Raw genomic sequence first — 27,351 nt, forward strand, 5'->3', positions numbered from 1 at the left:
GGCCTACTCTGTCTATGACGAAGACATTGGGTACTGTCAAGGACAGTCTTTTCTTGCTGCTGTATTGCTGCTGCATGTAAGTAATTTTCCATGTAATAAATGGCATGGTGCTGCCAAGTTTATTTTATTTTCTGCTTGGTTTTATTCCCCTTTCTTTATTTTCCACTTATCTGATGGAGATTACACCTGGCATATCTTTTTTAAAATGTACTTTTGGTGATAAAGTAAGAGATCTTATGTCACGAACAGGACAGTTTCTCAGTAGAATTAATTTTGCTGGCTGGTAGGGAATAAATTGCTTATTTGGAGTTATTTTTAACTAGAACCCTCTAGAATTAAAGAAGTCAGTGTAACTGCCAAATATGAGTAGGATCAGGACCATTATGAAGGAGTATCAAGAAAGTCTTTTATATCTTTTCTGTGATTTATTTTTGTATACTCTCTTTCCTTTCAGTCACCTTCATTTAACAGAACATTTACTGAGAATCCCTTGTCAGTACCGGGGTAGGACGTGGAGTTCCAAAGTGGATAATTTATCATTTTTATACTCAAAGGCCTCATGAGCTAGAATGGGGCACAGATAATGTAGGTGCATACCTGTTCTTTTTATTCTTCATATTGTATCTGTGTTGTTTTTTCTGATGGTCACTATGAAGAAATTTATAGTGTGCCAAGTGAAAGCAATACACTGAATAAGAGAAAAGAAAGGAGAAATACCCAACCCAGCTCTACCAGAACTCGTAATAAAGACTTTCTGAAGGAGGTAGTAGCTTTGCCAGGACTTAAATAATTGAGGTTGGAGGAGGCTAGAAGGAAATGAGAGGAAGTAGATATTGCTAGACAAAAGGAACAATGTGTGCAAATGTATAGAAACACAAAGAGCACAGCATATATGAAGAACAGTATGAAATCTTAGTTTCTATACAATTGCTAAAGAAAGTTTATGCAGAGAGAGGTATGAGGTTAAAATGGTCAGATGGTCAGGGACCAAATTATGAAGACTTTTTAATAATATCAAGAAATGTGGACTTTATTCTGAACCTAATGAGGAGCCATTGATCAGTTCCAAGCAAGGAAATGACAGATGTTTACTTCAGATGAGTTCTCATTATACCCATGAAGACAGCGGAACTGAAGCAGACAAGTAGTAGCTAAGAGACCAGTTAGAAAATATCAATCTAAATAAGAGATATTGGGACTCACAGAAAAAGAAACAATTTAAAACATGCAGGAGGTAAAATTGGTAGATTTCATGAATGGATTGACAAAGTAAGGGTCAAAGGTAACATGTCTGGTTGTCTCACTTTGGTAACTGGGTGAATTAACAGTATTTTGAGCTGAGATAGACAACACATCCATTGAGATGGAATGGAAAAAAAAGTTAGGAGTTGATGATGCATTTTGTTTTGAATTTTTGGTGTTTGGGATATTTTGGGGATATTTGAGTAAAGCTTACCAGCAACTAACTAACTGTATACTGGAGACTGACCCTGAGGGGAGAAATCAAAGCTGAAATCATAAGAGTGGATCAGATCACATAAAAATAAGTACAGGGAGAAGAACAGGATAGAACCCAGTAATCCCAGATATTTAAAGGGCTGATGAGGAAGAGGAATTCTTGAAGAATTTCTGGATTTTCAATAGAGAACAAGCATTGTATAATGTCAAATGCAACAGAGAGGTCCAGTAAGTTTAATGCTATAATGATGTACGGTGCTTCCATGGTGCTTATGCACTTTCTTTAACTTCGAGTTTGATTTCTTTCTCTGTGGCATTATCATCTCTTTATAGTCTTTTTGACTATCTCCTTGCTGCCTTTGTCATCACCAAAAAATTCTTCTTGGAATTTCCTGTGATAATTAAGCACTTTGTAGCCACAAATTCTCAGGGCCTTTGTTCTACTACTAGAGCCCACCTAGTATCTACAATAGTCAGGTCCCTACCACAAGGTATGGGAAACTGTAAGCAATGTCATGGATGTAGTCACAAAATTTCAGCACCATGGTTCCTCTCAAAGGAGCTTTTACAATCACTCTGATGAGAAGCTGATGTTTAAGCCATGGATAGTGATGCTTTGTCTTCCAGAGAGTAATCTTTGAATATATCACAGTTTAGCATTTTAGACCTGTAGGTAGCCCTGTTAAACACATTGTATCTGGAGTTCCCATCGTGGCGCAGTGGTTAATGAATCCGACTAGGAACCATGAGGTTGCGGGCTCGATCCCTGGCCTTGCTCAGTGGGTTAAGAATCTGACGTTGCCATGAGCTGTGGTGTAGGTCACAAACGCAGCTCGGATCTGGCATTGCTGTGGCTCTGGCATAGGCTGGCGGCTAAAGCTCTGATTCAACCCCTCCATATGCCAAGGGTACGGCCGTCAAAAAGACAAAAAGACAAAAATAAATAAAAATAAATAAATAAACTTAGAAGAGTATCTCTCCAGGAAATCTATTCTGAGACCTAACAGAAATTTAATTAAAGTTCATACTTATTTGGACAGATTTCCTTCTCAAAACAAAAAAAAAGAGAGACGGAGAGAGAGAGAGAGACAATGAATCAAGTAACTAGAAAATTCAAATAACCCAGTTTTTTTTTTTTTTTACATTATCTACTTGCCTATCATAAGGGCTATAGAAAATCAACCACTGTAAACTTAGCGAACAAAATTTCTTCCAAAGTATGTCACAAGACGCGTAAAAAATCAGTCTAGTCTCTTACACTTCCTGCATTAATAGAATTATGCAGTCGTTGCCATGGTTCGTAAAAATAACCGGAAATACAGAAATGCCTTCAGAATTCTGGATGAAAGATTAATTGATATTCAGCATTGTGCTAATGAAAACACATAATAATATGATTCCTAATTGAAAGTATGTGCGCTGATTCTATTAGTCAGCATATTTCATTTACTGACCAACTCATCCATTAGCCAATTTGAATAAGAGAAGTTAACTGTAATTTTTTCTTTTCCGTATTTTATTTTCCCTCCATGGTTTAAGGAGGTAGAAGAATACAGTCGAGCTTAAACAATTCATCAAATACACTATCTTAGGTTCCAGAGAGATACGTTATTAGGGTCTTGCTGACTAATTTTTTATCAGTTACATAAGCTATTGCTTCTTTTTGCTGCCAGACATCCTTTGGCAGCCCCATATTAATCATTGTCAGAACCTACTTCTTTTGGGGATGCTGTCTTTTCCTCCCCCATGGTCATTTATATTTCACATTCACTGCCTAAGAGGAAAGAGAGACCAGAAATGAAAGTAGGTTCAAAAACAAAAGTTTAGAATTTTTATATTTTTCCATATCTAAATAGTTTTAAGAAATAAATATCTTCTCCTGGTGCTTGGAAATTTCTAGATGCTTTTATAATAGCTTTATAACATGTATTAGTTAAAGCTGTGGAAGAATTAAATGTTAATTGCATAGATGCTGTTGTATCTATTAATGGAATTATAAGAAATTTATCATTTACAATTGGAAAAAACTATTATAGCACAGATTGCTTGTAGCCATTATAGGGTTTATATGCCTTTATTAATTATGCAATAATTATCAGTAATATAATATTATTAGCCTCTGCTTAATTGGAAATAAATAATAGCCTTGTATATATTTAATTTATTCTAAAAATCATATAAAATATTCTAGGTAATTTTTAACCCAATATACTTCTTTCACGTGTTTATTGTCAAGCAGCTTTAAGGGTTTTTTTTTTAATTTAACATAACTTTTTAGACTTTCATAGGATTATTCTCCTTTTAAAGGTTGAATCACTATATGTATACCATTATCAACATGTATGGAAGCTTTCCAACTGCAAAAAGGATTATTTTTAGATAATCCAGAATGTTTAAAAGTATTGAATTTTTTTCAAAAACTGTGGCTAGTCACAACTACTCCTTTGGAAGCCAGTTTGGCTTTATCTAATAAAGGTCCATATACCAGGCAATTCCACTCCTAGATGTATGCTTTAATCAAACTGATGAACACATATACTGAAATCATGTATTAAACTCGTCTTGGGATCAGTGTTTATAATAGTCAAAGAACGCAAATGCCCTTTGTTATAATGTCCAATATTAGAATTATAGTCATACATTAAAATGGATAAATTGTAGTGTATTCATATTGTGGAACACTGTACAGCCATGAAAGGAATGTTTTTCTCTACGTAAGCTAATGTGAATGAATCCTATAAATAGAAGGTTTAGTAAGAAAACAGATTATTGGTATCATTTGCTATGATTCCCTTTAGAATAAAGTTCAATAACAGACAAAACTCCTCTCTAGTTTTAGGATACTGCATAGATGGAAAAATGTAAATAACACCAGTGAAGTGATTATGGTTAAAGAAGTCAGACAGTGAGAAGATGGGAGTTGTGACCAGGAGAGGACACATAGGGATCTTCAGTGGGATTAACAGTATTCTAGTTATTAACCTGTTTTTACTTCATACTCATTTATTCATCGAATTATACATTTAACTTTTATGTATTTTTCTATATCTCATACTTCGAAATAGTTTAAGGTTTTAAAATTACAAATCTTTTAATGTTCTCCCCCCAAAAAAACAAGTTTCAGATAAGATTTAACCAATGGACTTAAATAGGAAACGGAGCTACTTCTTAGTTTTCCTGAAAATAAAGACTCCATGGAGCCCAAGGTAACCAAATAGAGGCTTCCTAGTGTCTTTATATGTATATATAAGTAAAAGTATTTGTGCCATTATGTTATTTAGGAATCTTTCTGCTGCATGTGACACAACCTTCATTCAAAGTAGCTTAAATTAAAAAGGGAATATATTGGCTTGCATAATGGGAAGTCCAGAGCAGAGATGATTTTGGTATGATTGGATTCCAGTGTTCATATTTTGTCATGAGAAATCTGTGTCTCTGTATCTCTGTTCTGCTTAAATTTTGCCTTAATTTATATGGGCAGGCCACAAAGCAGGCAGCCTGGTTGTGGGCTGGCCTGGCTTTGTATCCCTTCAGTTTTATAACTTCATTTAGAAAGTACTGTCTTTTGCTATAAACAAAACAAAACAAACAAACAAAAAAAAGCTGGCAGACTCTGATTGGCCTATCTTAGGAAACTGCCATCCTTGAATCAATTCTTATGATCAGAAAGGTAGGGTATTCTGATTGGCCTGGGCCAGGTCTTGAGTCCACCTCATTGCTGACAGTGAACTGCATCAGCTCCTCCTGAACATCGGAATGGTTTTCCCACAAGAAAGGAGATTTTGACATCAGGTGATAGATAAAATGCTAGACAGATACATCACTTATCTTATAGTGATTCTTTACTAGAAGAGTTTTGGTATATTTTTAATAAGCCCTACTGTATTCCCAAATCACTTTTCCCTTACAAATCCAAGAGATGTTCCTGTTCTCTTAATTTTTGCATGAGTGCTTTGAAGCCATTTCCCAGCATCTTCTCCCTGTGTCCTGTAAATATACGCAAAACATTTTACCATAAAAAAAAATATCCTCTTTGATCCTCCTGTTTAGCTGTCTCAGGTTTCTCTGCCCTCTCAAAGCTGAACTCCTTCAAAGGATAGTAAAAAGCACAACTATGAATTTGAATTGGGGTTTAATACCTTTCAAGTTACATGACCTTGGGCAAGTTTCTTGAGCTTCAGTTTCTTCATTTATAAAATGGAAATAATATTATCACCTTTTTAGGGTTTTTATGAATATTGAATATCTTGTAATATAGTCTTATTTTGTATCTGACACACAAAAAAAGTACAGCCGTAGGATTAAATCTAATAGATGAGTAGTTATTGGCAAATCACTTAACTTCTTCGAACTTCATTAGTCTAATATTAAAATGTAAAAATAATACCTATTTTACAGAATTTTTCTGAGGATCAAATGGGGTCATGATTGAATGCCTACACCAGAGCCACAGCAACACGGGATCCGAGCTGTGTCTGCAACCTACACCACAGCTCACAGCAATGCCGGATCCTTAACCCACTGAGCAAGGCCAGGGATTGAAGCCGCAGCCTCATGGTTCCTAGTCAGATTCGTTAACCACTGAGCCACAACGGGGACTCCTAGATGCTGCTGTTCTTTCCAAAATTAATAATTATTCGCCCAGACAATTTTCTTTTGGACCCTGGTCCCACTAGCTTATATTGATCACACACAGCAAACTAATAGGTTGCACAGCATGTTTTATGACTTATAAGTTGACTTTAAATTTAAATGTATTTTAGCATATATGTGATTTTAAAAGGAACATAAACAGCTAGAAGTTTTCATTCTATTTGCTTTTCAGGCAGGTATTTAGTTTTATATTTCATAGAGCCATGGATGATGATTTTATATCTTAAATTATAAGATTTTAATGTTTATCTCTACACAGCAAAGGTGGATATTCACTTTTAGAGACACACTGTGCTCCAACATTTTAATAATTTATTTAAAAACACATTGTTCAATGATTTATTTTTATTGTAATTTTAGACATCAATTGCATATCAATAATAAATTAGATTTTCTAGTTCAGTGAAATATTAGTCATTATAATAAATTAAATAGTCATTTTAATGTTTTGTTTTGTTTTTTAAATAGGCAGATGCCATGATACTACTTAGTAGGGGAGCCCACTCTTGTAGTAAAGGGAGATTTTATAGTACAATTAATTATCAGTTCTCAGATCTTGACTGTTGTTTTATGCTAATTGAGAGACAAGCTTAATAACCAATAAAAAATACAGATAATACAAAGGTTCCTTCTATTAAGGATTTTTAATAATACTAAAAGAAATCAAGTACCAATATAGTTACATTTGGCTGCCTCTTGCTTCCACTTTTACTCCTTTCCTTTCCTTCTACATTTTTGTTGGCTCTTACCATCACAGTTGCCAACAGATTGCCCTCTGTGAGTGACATGCCTTCATTGATAAAGGCAGATGTATTCAGAGTTTTCCTAAAAATTATCTTAAATAAATATTTCATACTTGCTATTTATTCACCTCTCTGTGCTAAGAGCTTTGGAGGATACAAGTTAGAACAGTGCCCAGAAGTTCGTAGGGGCTTATAAATTACTGTACTACATGCCACAAAGAGCTTTGGAATTAAGAAAAATAAAAGATCTCATCAGGTTAAGGTGAATAACAGAGACATCATGTTCTCAGCACCATTTATGACCAGCCTTAAAAGATCAGTAAAATTTCAAAGACGTAACTGTGCTACCTGTACACCCCAACCTTAAGCCATTCAACCAAAGCTTGTGTGCCTTAACTCCCAGGGGCGTCTGGACACTGTAGCCTGCCACCATTTAAGTTATAAAAAGGGTGAGTAGTGGGAAGGAGGACCTTCTTCCCAGTGATCTGTAAGAATTGCTCTCCTTTATATGAAAAGAAGCACATTTTTTTCTACCCCCTCTTTAAGAGCATATATTTATAGAAATCATCTTAACAGCTGAAAGGACTTCAATAGAATTTAATTTTGTAATTTTTTATTAGATAAACATTTTTACCCATGCATTTGTTTCTTCTTTTTATTCTTTTGAGGACCTAAGTATAAAGCACTGTGATAGTTATTGATGCGTAAGACATAGTTCTTTATGTTCAGGGAGGGAAAGAAAAGGGAAATTTACATTTATTGGTTACCTGCCATGTGTCTATGTTGTCTCTCACATATAATTCATTTATCTTTATAGCATCTCTATGACATAGTTATTATTGTTTCTAAACTGAAAAAAACTTAGACATTGAGAGGTTACCTTCTCAAGGTCACCCAATTGTAACTAAAGGCGTATCTAGAAATCCATATCTATTAGTGTAATTCCAAATTATTTTCTTTCTACTGTAGCACATTTTTTTTGTTTGCTGTCTATTTCTGGGTACCCTTTCAAGGGCAGTGGTTAGTATATGTTCTTGTATATTATCCTTTCATACAAAGGAAAAGTGATAGATCCTTACTAAACCCACATGTTTATAATCCGTCTTTCCCTGTAGTCTATTCACCACGTAGCAGCTAAGTGACCTTACTAAAAATTTAAAATTAGAGCCCCTGTTTAGAACTCTCCAGTGATTTTCCATTGCACTTCAAACACATTTCTAACTCTTCCTCATGTTTTTTTGTCAGTACTTTGCTGGAGCCAGATCCTACCAGCTCATGAGAGCCAGTTGTTAAATTTTAAAGAATATTGTGAGTCAGTTGTTAAACACAGCGCTTATTAAAAATTAAATAGACTTTATGGGTCACCAAGGTGACAACATAGGTCATTCTCGGTTTCAGCCCCTTTCACAAGAAGACCAAATAGCAATTGTCTATCCTCGGACAACATGAGGAAGATCCCAGAGCCTAAGGGTGATACTGAACCACCCTCACCCCCAGACCATCTATTGAGTGATGGATGGATAAAATGTATATACATACAATGGAATATTATTCAGCCATAAAAAAGAAATCCTGTTATTTGTGACAACATGGGTAAACCTTGAGGGCTTTATGCTAAGTGAATCAGAGAAAGACATGTATGATCTCATTTATGTGTGGAAACTAAAAACAAACAAACCAATAGAAGTCAAAAACAGAGAGTGGATTGATGGTTGCCAGCAGTGGAAGATGGAGGAAATGAGTAAGTGCAGTGAAAGGATACAGACTTCTAGTTACTGGATTAGTAACTTTGAGGGATATAATGTACAGCGTGATGAGTATAGTTAACACTGTGTTGTCAAACTGCTACATGTAAAATTAATAAGGTACAGGATATATTGTATAGCATAGGGAAATATAGCCATGATTGTACAATTACTTTAAATGGAGTGTAATCTATAAAAAATTGAATCACAGAAAAAACCCTACTGTATTATATATTTGAAAACTACTCACCATAAAAAACCAAAAACTTCTTACCACAAAAAACAAAAATCATAACTATGTGAGGTGATAGATATATTAACTAACCTATTGTGGTAATCATTTTATAATACATATATATATATATATACACACACACACACACACACACACGTATATAAACAAAATCATTACTTTGTACACAAATTTACATAATGTTTCACATCAATAATATCTCAATAAATCTGGGGAAAATTAAGTGATAGAAACATAATTAAATATATTAAAAACTGGTAAATACTGAAAATTGATTACTTGACTAATTATTTTGCTAAATTTTATTGTTACCTATACTCTTGAGTCTATTTATATCTGTTTTATCTGCTGGAAATACCATACAATGATGTGTTGCTGCTCTTTGCTTCTCAACTCCAGTTTATTTATTTTCTGTATTTGATTAGCTTTGATAATGGCCAAATACTGCTCCTGCTACAGCTAGGTACCTATTACCCAGCTTATCATTAGAATTATTAGTATTATATTTATTTGCATTGACAAAACTATAACTTGTTGTCAGTAAGTTTTTCTGCCATCATTGAATCATTAATGGCCACCAGTATATGATTATTGTTTATAATTTCCAAAATATGTTTTTATTATATGTCTTATGTTTTATAACATCAAGCTATGCCTTCATTCCCCATTATTGACACTTTACTGAGTTGTGTTTCTTAAAAATGCATTTTCTTATCCTTCAAAAGCAAAATACCATTTAAGTCATGTATGCATTTCCTTTTTTCTCTAGTGTAAATGTTAATCAGTTTTTGTTGTTCAGGTATATTTTATACAGGTCTAGATATTTGTTTTTATTTTTTAAACCTTTGACATTTTTGCTGAATTTGGTATGCTTATCCTAGTTGCTACTACCGATAATGAATACATTAATTGAAAAAGAAGAATTCCATGCTAAATAGATCCCATTTTAGTATTTAAACTAGAAAGAGAAGTTTGAATTTCCACTTTCCAGAGGACTATAGCTATTTCCCATTATTTTTTCTCACTCATTCTGTTAGCAGTCTTTTTCTGCCTTCACAGGGATTCATTTTTAGTCAGTTTGGTGATGAGGTAATATCTGAAATCCCATAAGAGCTTATTATATCTGACCTTAGCCTTCACAGGTAGTCAGTATTGATTCTACCCCAGCTGGTCTGGTATTTTATATGTTTAGTCTACTATTTTCATGTGACACATGAACTAACTGAAAATCAAAACCTTAACTGTAGTGCTAAAGCTAGACTTGAAGAATACTAACTCCAAGACTACCCCCCTCCCTACCAAATACGGTCATATATTTTTAAAAACAAAGATTACAGGCTGAGGTTGTCAGTTTTATATTTTAGGGCTCAAGTTCATACTTTCAAATACTTTTGTTCTTAAAGAACATTCGTTAAATATATTGTTTGTGTGTGAAAGAGAAAGAAGACAGACAGTTGAACAGGGAGGGTAAAGGTGGGAGAGAGGAAGGGGGGATCAAGAGATAGAAATAGAAAGGAGACAGAGGAGTTCCTGCCATGGCACAGGGTAAACGAATCCGGCTTGGAACCGTGAGGTTGCGGGTTCAATCCCTGCCCCCGCTCAGTGGATGGAGGATCCGGTGTTACCTTGAGCTATGGTGTAGGTCGCAGACGTGGCTTGGATCTGCCGTGGCTGTGGCTCTGGCATACGTTGGCAGCAACAGCTCTGATTAGCCTGGGAACCTCCGCGGTGCGGCCCTAAAAGGACAAAAGACCAAAAAAAAAAAAAAAGAAAGGAGACAGAGATAAAGAGTGAAAGCAGCAAGCAAGCATTCGAATGAATGAATATGAATGGATTTAAGCTCCATACCTAAAAGCAAAGCAGAAATGTGCATGTGTCATTTTCGTGAATAATTTACCCTATCTAGCTCCTACCTAACCATTCTCTGTTGGTACTGTGGCTGTAGTGATGTCTAACTCTTCCACACACCCAGCCTCCCCCACCGCAGGACTTCTGTGTCTACATCAAACTCCAGTAGAGTTGCTTGTTACCTTGTCCTTTGGGAAGGCACTATACTTTTACTTCTGTATCTAGGGCCTTGCTCAGTACATTACCTCATATGTTCAGTGTTGCTGAAGGGCATTTAAACTTTAATTTGTTTCAGTGATTTTACCACATTCAAGGAAATAAAAAGGTTTATCCCTTTTATATGATACCAGATGGTAAAATATTCAACTCATCATCACTTACTTAGAAAGACAAAAAGATTAAGTGAATTTGTTTCTCTAGGGCTGGTTTCAATTATCCTCCATGTGGCTTTTTGGTACAGCCATTTTAGTACAGATCTGAGGGGAAGATGAGGCTTAGAACTTGGTAGTAAGTGAAGAATTATAGGCTATGTATATATGCAAGTTAATGTCACCTATGTCATTTGAGGCTTCAAAGACAGAATTGCTGAAGAGGTAAAAAATACAGTGTGCTTACATTCTAAATAACTTGCATGTAAGTTGAAAAAATGTTCCCTGACTTGAACAGTGGGGGTTCAGGGGTCAAAGTTAGGGCCCCCAACTCATAGATAAAAAAGAAATGAGCAAATATTTAGAGAAGGAAAATGACAACAGGTAACTGCACTTATTTAACTTTAAGAGATTTTTTAAATTTATTTATGTATTTCATGATTTATAGTAGAAGTGGCCGATTTGTATAGGAACTTAAATAAACAGTTACATTTCCAAGTGGATAAGTCAAAATTTACTTGACTCAATTATTTAGGCAGGAAGTTAGTATAACAAAGGTGTCAAGTACAATAATCAGCCAAGGTCAGACTTTCAAAGAGTGACATTTAAACTAAATGTTTACGTCATAGTTACATCCTAGGACCTTGAGTGAAGACAACAACTCTTTTTGTACGCTTGGTATAATTTCTAGAATATATCCTTCTCTAAATTCTTTTAGCAAGAAACACTACCTGGATACATGAGAAATTATTGAGATTAGTTAAGCGGTTATGCAAAAGGAGGGGCCAGATACAGAGATTAGTGGACAGTAGGGATAGAGAGGAGTGGGACTTTGACTTTTTTATACTTTTACATTGTTTTCATTTTTGAATCATTTAATTGCATTACCTATTTTTAAAATGGCTTAATGAATGAATGACAGGATGATTAACATTAACAAAAGGGGGAAATTCATCTCAAATGAGGAAGCTCAAAACTTGGAACAACTGTTTTTAACCTATGTCACTGCAGAAAGCTGGTTCTGAAGAATTCATTCACTAGTGGCCTTCAAGCATAAATGCAGGGGACTCAGAGCACGAAGGAATCCTTCTGACATTCTGCCTAAATGCCACTCAGACATGTATTTATGTTTCCTGTAGATGCCAGAAGAACAAGCATTCTGTGTTTTGGTGAAAATCATGTATGACTATGGTTTACGAGACCTCTACAAAAACAACTTTGAAGATCTTCACTGCAAATTCTATCAGTTGGAGAGACTAATGCAGGTAAATAGCAACAAGGAACTTTTATCACTCCAGGATTTCTTGAGTTATAGAAAAAGTCTAATAAAATTGAATGATGGTTTATGAAAAATTAATGGAAAGTTATAGAAAATATAAATGGATTTGGTTTTGGTTTGGTTTTTTGTTTTTGTTTTTTGTCTTTTTAGGGCCACACTAGCAGCATATGGAGGTTCCCAGGCTAGAGGTCGAATTGGAGCTGTAGCTGCTGGCCTATACCACAGTCACAGCAACACAGGATCCAAGCCCCGTCTGTGACTTATATCACAGCTCATGGCAATGCCAGATCCTTAACCCCCTGAGAAAGGCCAGGAAACGAACCTGCCTCCTCATGGATGCTAGTCAGATTCGTTTCTGCTGAGCCAGGAGGAGAACTCCTGGTTTCTGACCAACATCTGTAAGTGGTCTTACTATCATAAAATATTTATTTAATTACTTGACCATTTACAAAAATAGTCAACTTTAATAGACTTTGAAATGCAAATACAGTGAGGTCACTCAATGAAGAGATTGATGAGTATTATTTCCAAAAAAAAAAAAATGAAGATATTTACAGAATAGAAACTGAAATACTTAATATTTTTCGCAGTATTAATTAGCACCTGTGTCGTATTTAGGTACACATGTAGAGAACACTTTGAAGAGATAGAAAGATATTGGTGAGATTAAAAACCACCTAAAATATTGTAATGTAGAGGCATACTTTAAAATTTTTCCTATGTGATTTCAGATCTTAAACAATGTTGTTAACAACCTCATAATGCCTATGTGTAAATTTATATGTATGAGAAATGTATATTATTTTACATATCTGTCATAAAAAATAGTGAGCAAGGACAAAATTATTATCTGGAGTAATAAAGGAATTACTGAATAGCTTAAACATACAGCACATTTATATCAGCTTTCTCTTAATGAGTTATTTTGAACCCAAGAGAAATGTGCAGGAAACACATGCATGCATTGATTCCATATTGGGGGAAAGTAAAGTGGTTGTGAGAGAAGAAGATACTGGTAGGAGCTCATTGATGTGAGCTGTCAGGAGATCCATAGGTATCCAAAGGGGCAGTGAAGCCAATAGGAGACAGACAGATTAGAACAGGGGGGTGGAAAGTGAGAGTGTGTTGTGAGGTTCAGGCCAGCTTTATTGGGAAAAGGGAATATAGGAGGGTAGGAGACCTTAAACATGGATGAGAAATCAAGGAAGGGGGAAGGATGTCAGAAGGACTGTAAGCACAGGGACAGATGGGCATGAGAGGGGACGAGACTGTGTAGAAGAACCTAGCATCTGTGAACAATGAAAACAATAGCCTCTTCATTTTTATGGCTGAGTAGACCCCCTTGCTGTACAGTGGGAAAATAAATAAATTAATTAATTAATTAAAAAAAACAATAGCCTCTTCACATGGAGCAGATGACTTGTGAGACAATGCTGATTTTCCTCAAGATCTGCTCCCACCTCCCTTTCTGGCCACCAGACCAATAATTAAAACCGAATCTCAGGTTGAACAAGATGAGGCAAATACTGAGTGGGCCTGCCAATGGAATGGAGGGGTTCTCCACCCACAAAGAGCAGGATCTGACTAAGGTTTACCAGCAGGATGTAGGAAAGTAGGCTTGCGAATGGATCCTGAACGTTCTGGATCTGAAGGAGATGGAGGGGTGATGAAGTTAGATAATAAGGGAGAGGTTTTGTTTCTTTTTGTTTGTTTTGTTTTAAAGGCAGTAGGCTCTTTTTTAGAGATTTAATTCTTCCAAGTAAATATTTGGGGTTCTTCACTTTTTTACCTTTAATTTATAGAAGTTCATATTTTTTTCAAAAGTCAGTATTCTTAAGATCTTTGAGAGTCAAATAAAAGTACCTGACAAATGAAGAGCAAGTACATGGTACTGTGAAGAAATCCAAAATTTTTCTGTTAGCACTCTTTGTCTGTTAACTGAGTGACCACTTGGATACCCCATTTAAAGTACCTGATGGGGACTGAGGTATTTTTCAGAGTATCTTGTACAAGAAGTGGTATTTTTTTTTTTTTTTTTGGTCTGCTTATGAAAACAAAACTAAAGTAGGCTCTTATATATCTTTGCCTTTCTTTGTCCTTCAGTTATGGAAGTAGCTATGCTAAGCCTTTATATTTTGCCTTTTTTTTTTTTTTTTTTTTTTTTGTCCATGGTCCCCAACATGCAGAATTTCCCAGACCAGGGATCGAACCTACTCCATAGCAGGGACAATTCCGATTCTTAACCTGCTGAGCCAGCAGTGAACTCCCTGCCTTTCATGCTTTTGAAAAGCATTTACTTGTGTAACTTGGGGAAAGAGAGCTAGCATAACGTTTTTTTAGGAGACATCAAATTTCATACATTATATACTTGCCCAATTTCTGTATTTACCCTTTTTAATATGTTGAAGATAGATTATTGAAAAGTACGGTTATGGTGGGGGCTTCAGGACCATAATGTACTGAAGTAATAGCAAAGAACTCAGATGATATTGATATTAAATGGTCTTTAAAGAAAATATACATTTTTTTCCTGGCTAGTTAGGAGTTGAACCCTGAATGGGGATGCTATAACTTGACCCTGGAGTCATGATATTCACTAGACTGCAGGTATTCTGTCAGAGCAAACCATTCCCAAGAAACAGGAGCAATCAAGTGAGCAAGAGTTGATCTCTGTTATTTGTTCATAATGTATCTGCCTGTCTTGTCCTCTATCTGTCATATCCCTAGTTTGCATCTCCTGTCATCACCTCCGTGTAGTTGTATAAAATTCTAGGAATGCTATAGTAAATTGAGAGTGATCATAGCAAGCTTGTCATAAATCGTAGTTGTGGGAGAAAATAAAGCGACTTCAGTGTTCCTCCCCCTCAATTTTCCACTTTGACTTTCAGGAGCAGTTACCGGACCTGCACAGCCATTTTTCTGATCTGAACCTGGAAGCTCATATGTATGCATCCCAGTGGTTTCTCACTCTTTTTACTGCCAAGTTCCCACTCTGCATGGTCTTCCACATCATTGACTTACTGCTTTGTGAGGTAGAGTGACTCCTATCTCTCATATTGAAACCAAAATAGAAAATATTTCTACTTAAAATGTATTTTTTAATTTTCTTTTTTCCTTAAAAAAGAACATTAAGCCATAAATACTGGCTGAAAAGTTCTCTTGGAACTTTTAGTAAATGCTATTTTAATTGTAATTTTATCATTTGCGAAAAATGAAAATATTAGGCTATATAATTTCTACAAAGTAAAATGAAGCAATTAAATTTGTATCATTAAATTTATAATAATCCTATATCTGTGTAATTATGTATTATTAATACAAAGTACCTTTAAAGTCAAACAAATGAAATTATATTCAGGTTTTTTAATGGTAGCAGTTATACTCCAAAAGGGTATATAAATGTAAACCTTATAGTAATTAAATTCTCAATTCATAAGATAGCTCTTCCTATATAATATTTGAAACTCCTGTCAGATAATTGCGAAGTGATAAACTAAAACTTCTATATCATATAATTATACTTTGATACAATAGAATATTCTAAAAATTAGCTTGCAGAATCCTGAGGTATCCATGTTCGTTTCTTTTATTGTTTTTAGTTCCTTAGATGGCTACATTTACTTACTTTACTGTTTTAAAGGCGTAAGCAGTGGTAGACACACATATGTCATATACTGCCCATCAAAATGTTTGCTGGTCTTGGCAGTGATAGGAACGTCGCTAGAATGAGAAGAATTTTTTATTGGAATGTAAATGTATTTTAAAATATAGCTATCTTAATGCAAAAAGCAGGAGTAATCAAAAAGTATAAACCTAATATAGTCTAGACAGTTTGTATTACTATATTACTTTTAACACAACTTCCTCTTTGTTAAAAGTCCAACCATTTTAATCACCTTAGGGACTAAAAATTTAATTATGAAATAAGATTGAAAAAGAAAAGACATCTAAGCTATATAAAGCATGACTGTTATTTCTCAGCCTACTACATCAGTAACCATTTTATATGCAAGCATAGCTGGGCTTTGCTCTTCAAGATGCTAGTTGGCAGTTGTACATCGTTTAAAGATGGCAGAGCATTTTGCAAGCATGTAAGATTTTAAAACATTTGTAACATATTTTGGTAAAGAAGATTTGATTTACTGAGAGTCATAGAATAAGATCTCAAATTCTGAATATTGTAACAGCTGGAGAACCTAATTGATGACACATTAATTCTCCTGATTGTTTTACTTACATATTAATGCCAGAAATGCCTATTTGAATTAAATTTAAAAGGAATAATGCAAAATTAGGAGCTAAAGCATTATTCAGAATCAAAATGTTGTGATCACAGTATCCAACAAAGCAGATTTGGTCATTTGTACTAAAAACTCTACTTTGCCTGATTATCCAAAGTAGTGTGGTGAACAGTTCTGACTCTCCTAATTTATTTCAATACTCTTTGAAAGTAGAAACCCAATTAATATCTTTTGAGTTCTATTTTCTTAAAACAAAGTGATACTAAAAGTTGGTTTTGACAAATCTCCACAGGTCTTATTCATTGCACACTGAGCTGAGTTTAGTATTTCATGGTATGTATAAAAATAGGAAGGTGAAGGTATGACATTTTAACAGTTTATCTTAATATCTTTATATTATATAGTAAGAGCTTCAAGTACTTGTCATTGCTTTAATTTTTTGCAGATATTATCTAATTCCATAATAGATTGTTCAATAGTATTCATAATAGAAAAGAGGATGAAATTAATATGCTTAACCATACCAGTTTAGTTGGATTTCTCTGTCACTTTGGGTAGAGTAGTAACACTGGAATGGTAACTTTGTAAAATTGTCTCTACCTGGATGCTGCCACACCTGACATTGGAGCACTGTCCATGGGTCTTCTGGAATCCAGATTCATTTCTCAGGAAATTTCATCCTGAAGATACTTGAATGTCTAACGTCACTTGCTACAAAAATGAGTAACATTTATGGCAGGGAAAAGAAAAGAAAATTTATAAATGTTCTCATCAGTTGTCAACTGTGATTCATAGTCATAGCATTTGAAAGATTTTAATGCTCATTAAAATTAATAAGAGCATCATAGATGTTACTTTTTCTTTCCTTAAATCTGTACTCTGGAGCTGTTTAAGGAGGTAGAATAGCTTTCCAAAATGTGGAGTAGGTTGTAATCACAGCATCATGGTAACCAGCGAAATAAATGATAACATCCCTTAATGGAGTAGAGTAGCTTTTCAGAAGAGAGTTTATTGGGAACAATGTTGTAGTGTGCTTCAGGATATTCATTCTTTCCACTAACTCATCTTTGTCAGAGGATTAATTTGCAAAGGAAATTTTTAGATAAACTTTTATTTCCTGCTTGTCTGTTTTTTCTCTTTGCCCTTTTCCTTCTTGTAGTTAAGAAAATATTTATATCAAAGCTATTCTTTCGTATGTGATAAAATATTCTAAAAGAAGAAATGGTAACATAGTCTTAAATAGAATCATCCATAGGTATTTATTTTTGTCATATTCTCTCTTTTTAAGGAAAACAATCTAAATCTTGATGGTTATAAATTAATGTTGAGTTATAAATGGGAGGCTTGGAAATTCTTAGATGGAAAAGTGTTGATTTTTCAAAGTGCATTATTCTGACAAAAATGTGTTGGTCTTACAGAGAATTTTGCTCAAAGATCCTATTGCAAAATCAAAAATTCCTAGTTGTTGATAGTTTTATTTAAAATGTTTATTTAAAGCTGAATATGTGGTGACTTGGGTTAATTCCTTTGTTTAGTGAAGATGGATGACAACAGGATTTGAAACTAAAGTTGAAAATGTATTTTCTTATATTTAGATGAATAGAATTTTGTAGATTGACTTTTAACCAATAATTGAAATGAAATTTGAAGTTTTTTTGGAGAACAAAATCTATGTTTTATTACCTGCCTCTCTATATATGGAGAGATAAGAAAAAGGCTAAACAAATTAATTATAGCGTGAATACTATGCTCTTAACCCACAAAGGATAAAACACTGGTTTTTAAAGAATGTTTCATTGAAGTATAACAGAACAAAAGAAAATGTGCAAAAAATAGTGTAAAACATGATTATTTTTAGCAAAGTGAACATACTGATGTAACAATACCAGATAAAAGAAAAAGAATATTATCTGCATTTCATAAGCTCTCCTCCCCTTCTCTGCCCCCTCAGTCACTCTTCCTCTGAAGATTAATCACTGTCCTGACTTTTAACACCATAGGTTAGTTTTAACTGGATTTGAACCTTATATAAATTTCATCCTACAGTATGAATTCTTTTTTCATCTAGCTTTTTCATTCATCATTATGTTTGTGGGTTTCATCCCTCTATACAGTGCACTAGGCATGGTTTGTTTGTTCTGTTCTGTAAAGATACAACTGTCTATTTGTTCTTCCATTCTAATGTTGACAAACATTTGGGTCATTTCCAGATGAGGGCTATTCATCAACGGCATATGGAGGTTCCCAGGCTAGGGGTCGAATTGGAGCTCTAGCTTTCTGCCTATGCTATAGCCACAGCAATGCAGAATCCGAGCTGCGTCTGCAAGCTGTACCATAGATCACAGCAATGCTGGGTCCTTAACCCACTGAGCGAGGCTAGGGATTGAACCTGCATCCTCATGGAAACTAGTTGGGTTCGTTAACTGCTGAGCCACGACGGGAACTCCCTCTTATGAATATTCTTGAACCTGTTTTTTGGTAACTATGGGTATGCACTTCAGTGGGTTCGCATCCAGGAGTGAAGTTCCTGAGTTAAGGCACACTTATGCTAAGGTTTTATAGATGCTGCCAAACAGCTTTCTTCCAGAGTATTTTGAGCATTGCCTTTTGAGTTGCTTCTATTTAGTAAAAGTCTTCCTTGTGATCAGGGGCAGGTTTTCTTGTTTTATGTTCTTTTGTTTTTTTAGAGGGCAGGTCCTGGATCAGATTAGCATTCATGAATATGGAATGAAAAGAAACCCATTTGTTGATTGAAGTCATTCACTTGATCTCTGAAGTTTCCTACAGATGGGAACTAAGAGCCGGATTTAAGACCCAATGTGTTCAGTTATAGAAACAACAGAGAGGTAGTTTAACATTGGAGTTAAGATATCTGGCTTTTTATTTTTTATTGCCTTCAGATTATTTTACCAATATGTCTTAGTTTCTCTCTCTGTAAACTAAAGCGCACCATATTTATCTCCTGGGTTTATTTTAACGATTAAATGTGATTATGAATATAATGTGCTTGGCACTCTGTCTGATACATATTATTTAACTACCCTCCATTCTGCTCCACCCACCTCCAAAGCCTTTTAGTTGCTTCTCAATTTATTCACTTACCTAGCTGACTTTAGGAATCCTTAAGTGAGAGCTAACTAGCTGTTGGTTCTTTATTACCTTTCCCACCATCTTTTTTTTCCCTCAGTTGGGACACTTCTTTGCTAAAGCCAAAATTTTAGCCATTGACCTTAGTAGAAGTTTCATTATGTTTCTTTTTGACTAGTGATTCAACTAATCCTCCAAAAGTGGTTTTTCTTCCACCTTCTTTCAAGAGGCATAAGGAAAACTGTATTCCTTTTAGTCTTGATGAGATAACTGACAGCTGGTGTTTGAAGTTGACTCTTCCCAGATAGTTCAATTTTTAGAGTATCAAATATATTCAGCTTTATATAGTAACTTGGTATTTTATGAAATTTAAGGAAATCATTGACCCCTCAAATTAGAGTATATTTCCTGCCTTTCCTTTCTTCTTAGGAGGATGAGGGGGGAAAAAATGACAGTACAGGATATCTGATTAAATATCACCAAGTATAATCCCACTTTTGAAGCAGTTTTCTGAGGCTGTTATCTGAAGAATAGATTCATTATATAATGCTCTTACTCTCTGCCCCCATTTTCCCCCTTCAGACAGTAATCCATTGAATTTTTAACTGAGATACAATTGACATATAACATTGCGCAACTTGTATCACAGCACGTTGGTTTGATACATGTATGTATTGCACTATGATTGCTACAGTAGCGTTAACTAACACCTTTATCAAGTAATACATTGAACTGAAAGCACATCAAAATGAGATGGTATAAGGAAGATTGAGAATATAAACAGAATTTTCTGAGAACTTTAAGAGTAGCATTTGTTCACAAGAGAAGGAAAAATTAACCGATTGATTAACCAGTAAATGCTGTATCGGCTATTTTAAAGTTTTACTTATTAATTAATAGAACTCTTTGGGACTAGGAAAAAAGACTCTCTAGAATCTTATTTCTGGACTCTAATAAATCTTTCCCGCCTACTAGGGTCTTTATGGTTCTCACATCAGTTGTCTTACAAATCTTGTGTCTTCATTAACTTTGACACTGCAGCAAGAGGCAGAAACCTCAATTTAAAAAAATGGCAGAACCATTATCTGTGCTTCCTGTGACTTTGAGAGGAATAGTCATTCATTCATTTATTCAACAAACATTTATTGAACTCTTACTAAATACTTGGTACCATTCAAGTTTGGGGATATAACAGTAAAGAAAAAGCAGATTAAACTCCTGCCCTCATTAAACATTTAACAGTAAAGAAAAAGTAGATTAAACTCTTGCCTTGTGGAGGTCGCAGACAGTAAACAAATGACTAAGTAGACTATGTAGACTAAGTAGACTATCAGAGGTGTTAAATACTTAGGGAGAACGATTTTAAAAAGAAGAGGAATGTAGCAGATCTTAACAGGATCTTTATACAATTGTAGAGAATTTAGATTTTACTGGACTGAGATGAGAAACCACTGGAGGGTTTTGCGTATAGGAATGATATGCTCTGATACTTGTTTTTATCCTGAGCACTCAGGTTGCACTGTTGAAAAAAAAGATGTAGGAAAGAGTTAGAAGAGAGAAGCGGGAGACTGGTTAGAGGCAGCTGCAGTAACCTGGGTTGCTTTGACCAGGCAGTGGCAGTGGAGGTGGTAAAAAGAGGTTGACTTCTGGACAGACTTCAGAGGTAGAGAGGACAGGATGTGCTGGTGGGGTATCTGAGATAAGTGTAATTGATTACATGTTTTCATTGAATGTAATGGTGGCAGGGAAGGATAGCTGGTTGTGCAGCTTCTATGCTTCAGGGAACATCTTGGAGACAGATGATGCTGTGGGTGACTGGGGAATGTTACTATTACATGCTTTATTCTGGAAATGCTTGGATTACAATACCTCTGCAATATTTGTTCTAGCAGAACAGGTTTTGGTGCCCCTGGGAACATACAAGGTAAGAGCTATAGAGGATGGAATAATTACGAAAGATGATCAATGGGGGGGATAATAAACATGTTAAATCTAGTACTTTTAAGTACAAGTACGTTTTTACTGCAGACAATCTCATAATGTCTGTGTGTGAATTTATATGTATGAGAAATGTATATTATTTTACATATCTGTGGTATTTTGCTTCAATAAAATCAGACCCACATTACTTTGAAGACTCACAAAGACTTTACATACCTTGAAGCTGTTCAATGAGCCCCAGTATTTAGTCATTGTGTGTTTAGTTCTCATAATCAGAACAAAGACCAATGACTTAAAGTTGTAGGGTGAAAAATTTTTTTCGAAAAAAAAAAAATTTCAGTTCATCATGAATTGGAATAACTAAAGTTACTTACACTATTTTTGATTGCAGCAAACCTCACAGCAGTTAAATTGTATATACATGGATTGAATAAAATAACCAAGTATATTCTATTATTTTTATGATTAAATGTTTAAAACATACAAAAATCATTAAGACATACATTCAACCCCTGTATATCTAACTGTCTGGTTAAGAAATAATAATATTGTATATTATTACTTCTTTTTGTTCCCACATCCCCTTTGCCTGCCTCAGAGGAACCATTCAGTGTTTATCATTACCATGTTATGTCTGTGTGTCTGCTACATACATATGTATCTGTGAGAGATTTCCAATTGAACATATTTGGAAAACATTATTTTACTCACTTGTTTATCAATCCCACTTCCAAAATATGTCTTAAAAGCAAAATGTATCTTTTACCCAGTATCATGTCCTATTCAGGAACCTCCTAGCTTGTCTTCCCACTTTTCTCCTTTTATCCCATTGTTCTTGGTAGCATCCAGAGAAGTTTTCTTAAAACCCATATCAGTATCACGTCACTCTTCTGCTGAAAGCTCTTGAGTGATTTCCCACTAAATAAACTTACAGTGTTTCACTTGGTCTGTTATCTGGTCTTTCCTTCCTCCCTGGAGGTATCCTTGGATCAGTCTTCCCCTTACTCACTGTGCTTCAGCGCTGGCCTTCTTTTAGTTTCTGGAACACTTAAGATTTTTTCAGGTTGAAAACATTTCTGTTTTCTTTCCCTCCTGCCTAGAATGTATTCTTCATTCTGCCTTGTTAATTTCTTCCAGGTCTAAAATGTTTCTTCCTCTGTGAAGCTTTCTCTGATCACTCCTTTTTTTGATTTATATTGTGTTAATTTCAGGTATACAGCAAAGTGATTCAGTTATACATATATTTTTTCAGATACCTTTCCCTTATAGATTATTATAAAATATTAAGTGTATTTCCCTGTATTATACAGTAGGTCCTTATTGATTATCTATTTTATATATAGTAGTATGTATATGTTAATGTCAAACTCCTAATTTATCCTTCCCCCTTCTTCTACTTTGGCAACTGTAAGTTTGTTTTCTATGTCTGTGGGTCTGTTTCTGTTTAATAAATAAGTTCATTTGTATCATTTATTTATTATTTTATTATTTTTCAATTTTATTTATTATTTAATGTATGCATACATACTTTTGGGGGCTGCACCCATGGCATATGGATGTTCCCAGGCTAGGAGGTGGAATCAGATCTACAGCTGTCAGCCTACACCACAGCTCCCAATGCTGGATCCCTAACCCACTGAGTGAGGCCAGGGGTCAAATCTATATCCTCATAGATACTAGTTGGACTTGTTTCTGCAGCACCACAACCAAAACTCCTGTACTATTTTTTTTAATTCCACATATAAACAATATTATATGACATACGCCTTTGGCTTGCTTAGTATGGTAATCTCTAGATCCATCCATGTTGCTATAGATGGCATTATTTCATTCCTCTTTATGGCTAAGTAATATTCCATTGTGTATATATACCACTTTTTATCCACTCCTCTGTTTTTTGTTGTTTGTTTGTTGGTTGGTATTTTTAGGGGCACACCTGCAGCATATGGAAGTTCCCAGGCTAGGAGTCAAATCGGAACACCTACGGCACAGCCACAGCAACTGCCAGATCCAAGCTGCATCTGCGATCCACAGTGCAGCTCATAGAAATGCTGAAGCCTTAACCCAGTGAGCAAGGCTAGGAATCAAACGCATGTCTTCATGGATACAAGTCAGGTTCATTATCATTGAGCCACAACAGTAACTCCTCTGTTCCTCTGTTGGTGAACATTTAGGTTGCTTCCATGTCTTGGTTGTTGTAAATAGTGCTGTAGTGAATGTTGGGATGCATTTATCTTTTTTAATTATGGTTTTTTCCAGGTAGATGCCCGGAAGTAGGATTGTAGAATCGTACAGTAGCTCTATTTTTAGTTTTGTTTTTTTTTTTTAAGGAAGCTACATTTAGTTCTCCATAGTGGTTGTACCAATTTATATTCCTACCAACAGTGTAGGAGGGTTCCTTTTCCTTCACACCCTCTCCAGCCTTTATTTTCTATAGACTTATAATGATGGCTATACTGACTGGTGTGAGGTGATACCTCACTGTAGTTTTGATTTGCATTTTTCTAATAATTGGCAATACTGAACATCTTTTCATGTGACTTTTCGCCATCTACATGTTTTCTTTGCAGAAATGTCTCTTTAGATCTTCTGCCCATTTTTTGATTGAGTTGTTTGGTTTTTTAAAGTATTGAACTATATGAGCTGTTTTTATATTTTGGTGATTAATTCCTTGTCAATCACATCATTAGCAAATATTTTCTCCTGTTCTGTAGGTTGTCTTTTTGTTTGTTTGTGGTTTCTTTTACTGTGCAAAAGCTTTTAAGTTTAATTAAGTCCCGATCACCATGCTTATGCAGTGCCTCCTTTTACTTTCTTCTATAGCACCCTGTAGTTGGTGGTTATTTATTTTATTTACTGTGTATTACTTTTCAAATGCCTATTTCTCCTACTAGGTTATACATTTCTGAAAAGAGAAGCCATGTCTGTACAACTAGTCAACTTGTAGGCACACATGAAACATCTGTTGAAGGAAAACAGGAATGAAGAATTAATGTACAAAATTATTTTTATTTTCTTCATGTAAATGTTTTTATGAAATCCTATGGGATGGGCTGAAAAATAACTGTGTCCTTGAGTTTTAAGAGAAAAAAAGTTAATATATTTAGGAATTCCCTCTCTTTAAGTTAATATATTTTAAGAAAAAGAAACCCAGACATAGTAGCTCACGTACAGTGGGGGTTTATTATAAATGTAGAGGGAATCCAGGAAAGATAAGCAAATAGACTGCAGGAAGGACAGGTGCCACAGAAACTCCAGGCACACATCTGTATTGTTCTGTATCACTCTTTATGAATTGGATGTTCTCCCTTCTTCCCTGACCTACGTCTTTGTAGTTTTGATTGCACAGGGCCTAAAATATCTCTGAAAAGTCTGCTATTACCTTTCAACTCTCGTATCAACAGGTCTTGGCAATCTCCTAATTTATTTTTTTAAGATCTTGAGGAATAACCTTAGTTGGTCCTGCTTGTATTTCAAATAAGCCTGCAACATGGATCACAAGTATGGGTCACCTTAGGCTAGTGGTCCATCTCTTGTCCAAAAGTCTGTGATGAAGTATAGTCTTAGGGGTGAGTCACATGACCTGCAGTCTACTCAACAGGAACTGAACATTGAAGCAGATTTTCTGAGAAAGACTGTTGGTGTATCTGGAGCAACAAAACATTTCTGGAATATGTATACTTCATGGGTTGAAATTATAAATGTTGACTGCTTTGAAATTTGGCATTTGATAAATATTGAATAATTATTTATCCTCAAATTGTATTATCAACCTCAAAATTACATCTCAAAAATATATTATCCAGCCATAATATTTAATTAGAATGAGGAGCAGCACAAATTTATTATAAAGTATAATCTTAAAAGTTAGGATTCTGAGAGTTGAAGTGGTAGCAGTGTTCCAAATCATTTTCACAGTACCATTTTTCAGCAGGGTTTTGAGTGAAGGCAGCATGTAACTTTGATCTGTCTAGCTAATTTTAATGATGGTCTGCAAAGGTATGCAAAGTATTTGAATACTTCCCATTGTCTGGAAATTAGATTGTGAAAGCATTTCTAATTAATACTAGTTTAAAGACTTCCATTGCCATTATTAATAATAGCAGTCATCTGATTTATAAATTATTAGATTGTAAAATAGAGAAGAAACTCTATCATACAGTGTCAGCCAGAAGTAGATTGGAAGTGAGACCTTGCTTTGGAGAGTGGTTACTGGCCTTTACCATTTCAGTTTTATTCATATACAATTTTTACTGATAAACTTTTAGGCTTCCTTTATTAAGTCTCAGAGATTTGAGGACAAGATAATTCCAGGGTTTTCTGGAAGGTAGTTCTGGGTGACACTCTGTACTAAAAGCTTTACGTCCCTTGTCCCACTTTTTAGCTTCTCCAACCAGACTGCTGCCCTTCATCTTCTTCATATAGTTGGCCAATTTAGAAATAGATTTTTATTATAGTCTAATTATTCTTGTCTATCTCTACAGCAAATAGACCAATAGTCTTTATCTCCCTTAAGAAACCCCCATTATCTACTCTCATTTAAAGATTGGGATTTTTATCGATTCTCCACATCAGTTGGGGTCTCTCAGTCTGAGAATTTGCTGACCTTAAATCTCAGGTGTTCCTTCTGTGTATCATGAATTGGCTTCTTCTGATGCTCCTGGTATCCTTCTCTAGCATCTCTTTTCAGATACTATACCATCAACATCCATTGTTTGGCAGTTTTAATCAACGGTGATTTGACCTTTTTGTTATTTATCCAAAGCAATTGTATCGAGACATACAGTAACCAGCTACCACCACTAAAATTGCTGATTGTGTTGGTTAACAAAGAGGCATAATGAAACAATCTAGTCTTCTATTTTTTTGGATTGTCTCACCAGGGTTTTCAGAAACTCTTATTTTTTTGTAAGTACACTTAACATTTTGCTTCTTGTCCATGTACTGGTAATATAGCCCATTTTACTCTTAGAGGAGAACAATGCCATAAAAATTTACGCAATTGAATAGAACAATTTCCTGCATATTCCACTGGCTCATTGACCTTTTGAGTTGCAGTTTGTGTTGTGTCACAGTCTGGTCATTGTTTCTTACTTATGGCATTTAGTGTTTATGGTCTAGTTGTTTTCCAACATCCCAAAGAATTAGGTACATACTACTTCTGACTAGTTCTCTTGTTTATGCTAAGTGACAGATAAGCAAGAGTTTACTTGTCTGTAAGAATCCTTTATACAGAGAAGAACTAATGATTTCTTAGGATTCAGAATCTGTTTTCCTGTAAATCTATTTAAAAGATTATTTATTAAAATTAATATCTGACTCTTTGTGAAAATACGAACCGTAGGTATCTAACAGTACTGATAAAACCTCTATTTAAATGCTCTTTTTTCTATTCAAGAGAATCAAAGCACATTATTATCTAATTATATAATAGTTAATAAGTTTTCAACTTGAAAAGTAAACAGCTTAAAATAATGAATATGGATTGAAGCTAATAGTGCTGAACACTTTCAGATACAAAGAGTCAACTCTGAAATATAAAATTATCAGGCTTCTGAAAAACAGGTCACCTTTGGAAGATATTATTTTGCCTACTCACCTATCTAGAGATATAATCCAATTCTTGTCCTGGATATTTTTCCCCAAAAATCATTATAGTTGCTTTCTGTTTATGTCTGATATTATACCACATAGAAATTTTACAAATATTACTTGTTCTGTGAGAATCTTCTTAA

The 27,351-nt window shown here is 34.8% G+C and overlaps 1 protein-coding gene and 1 long non-coding RNA gene across 4 annotated transcripts in view; one reads left to right on the top strand and one right to left on the bottom strand.

Moving 5' to 3' along the window:
• The window catches only part of RABGAP1L (RAB GTPase activating protein 1 like), a 657,995-nt gene that overhangs the window by 412,153 nt on the left and 218,491 nt on the right, over positions 1-27,351 (top strand). For all 3 annotated transcript variants that reach the window (NM_001444343.1, XM_084974329.1, XM_013989628.3), the window contains 3 exon segments: positions 2-76; positions 12,208-12,333; positions 15,236-15,379. In NM_001444343.1, the coding sequence (NP_001431272.1) occupies positions 2-76; positions 12,208-12,333; positions 15,236-15,379 (345 nt within the window).
• The window catches only part of LOC110262254 (uncharacterized), a 54,285-nt gene that overhangs the window by 8,243 nt on the left and 18,691 nt on the right, over positions 1-27,351 (bottom strand). The window lies entirely within an intron of this gene.

The sequence above is a fragment of the Sus scrofa genome, chromosome 9 (genome assembly GCF_054392235.1).
Source record: "Sus scrofa isolate SSC_HxYL_T2T_F1_AM1 chromosome 9, Sscrofa_HxYL_maternal_Yorkshire_Landrace_v2.0, whole genome shotgun sequence".
Lineage (NCBI taxonomy): Eukaryota > Metazoa > Chordata > Mammalia > Artiodactyla > Suidae > Sus > Sus scrofa.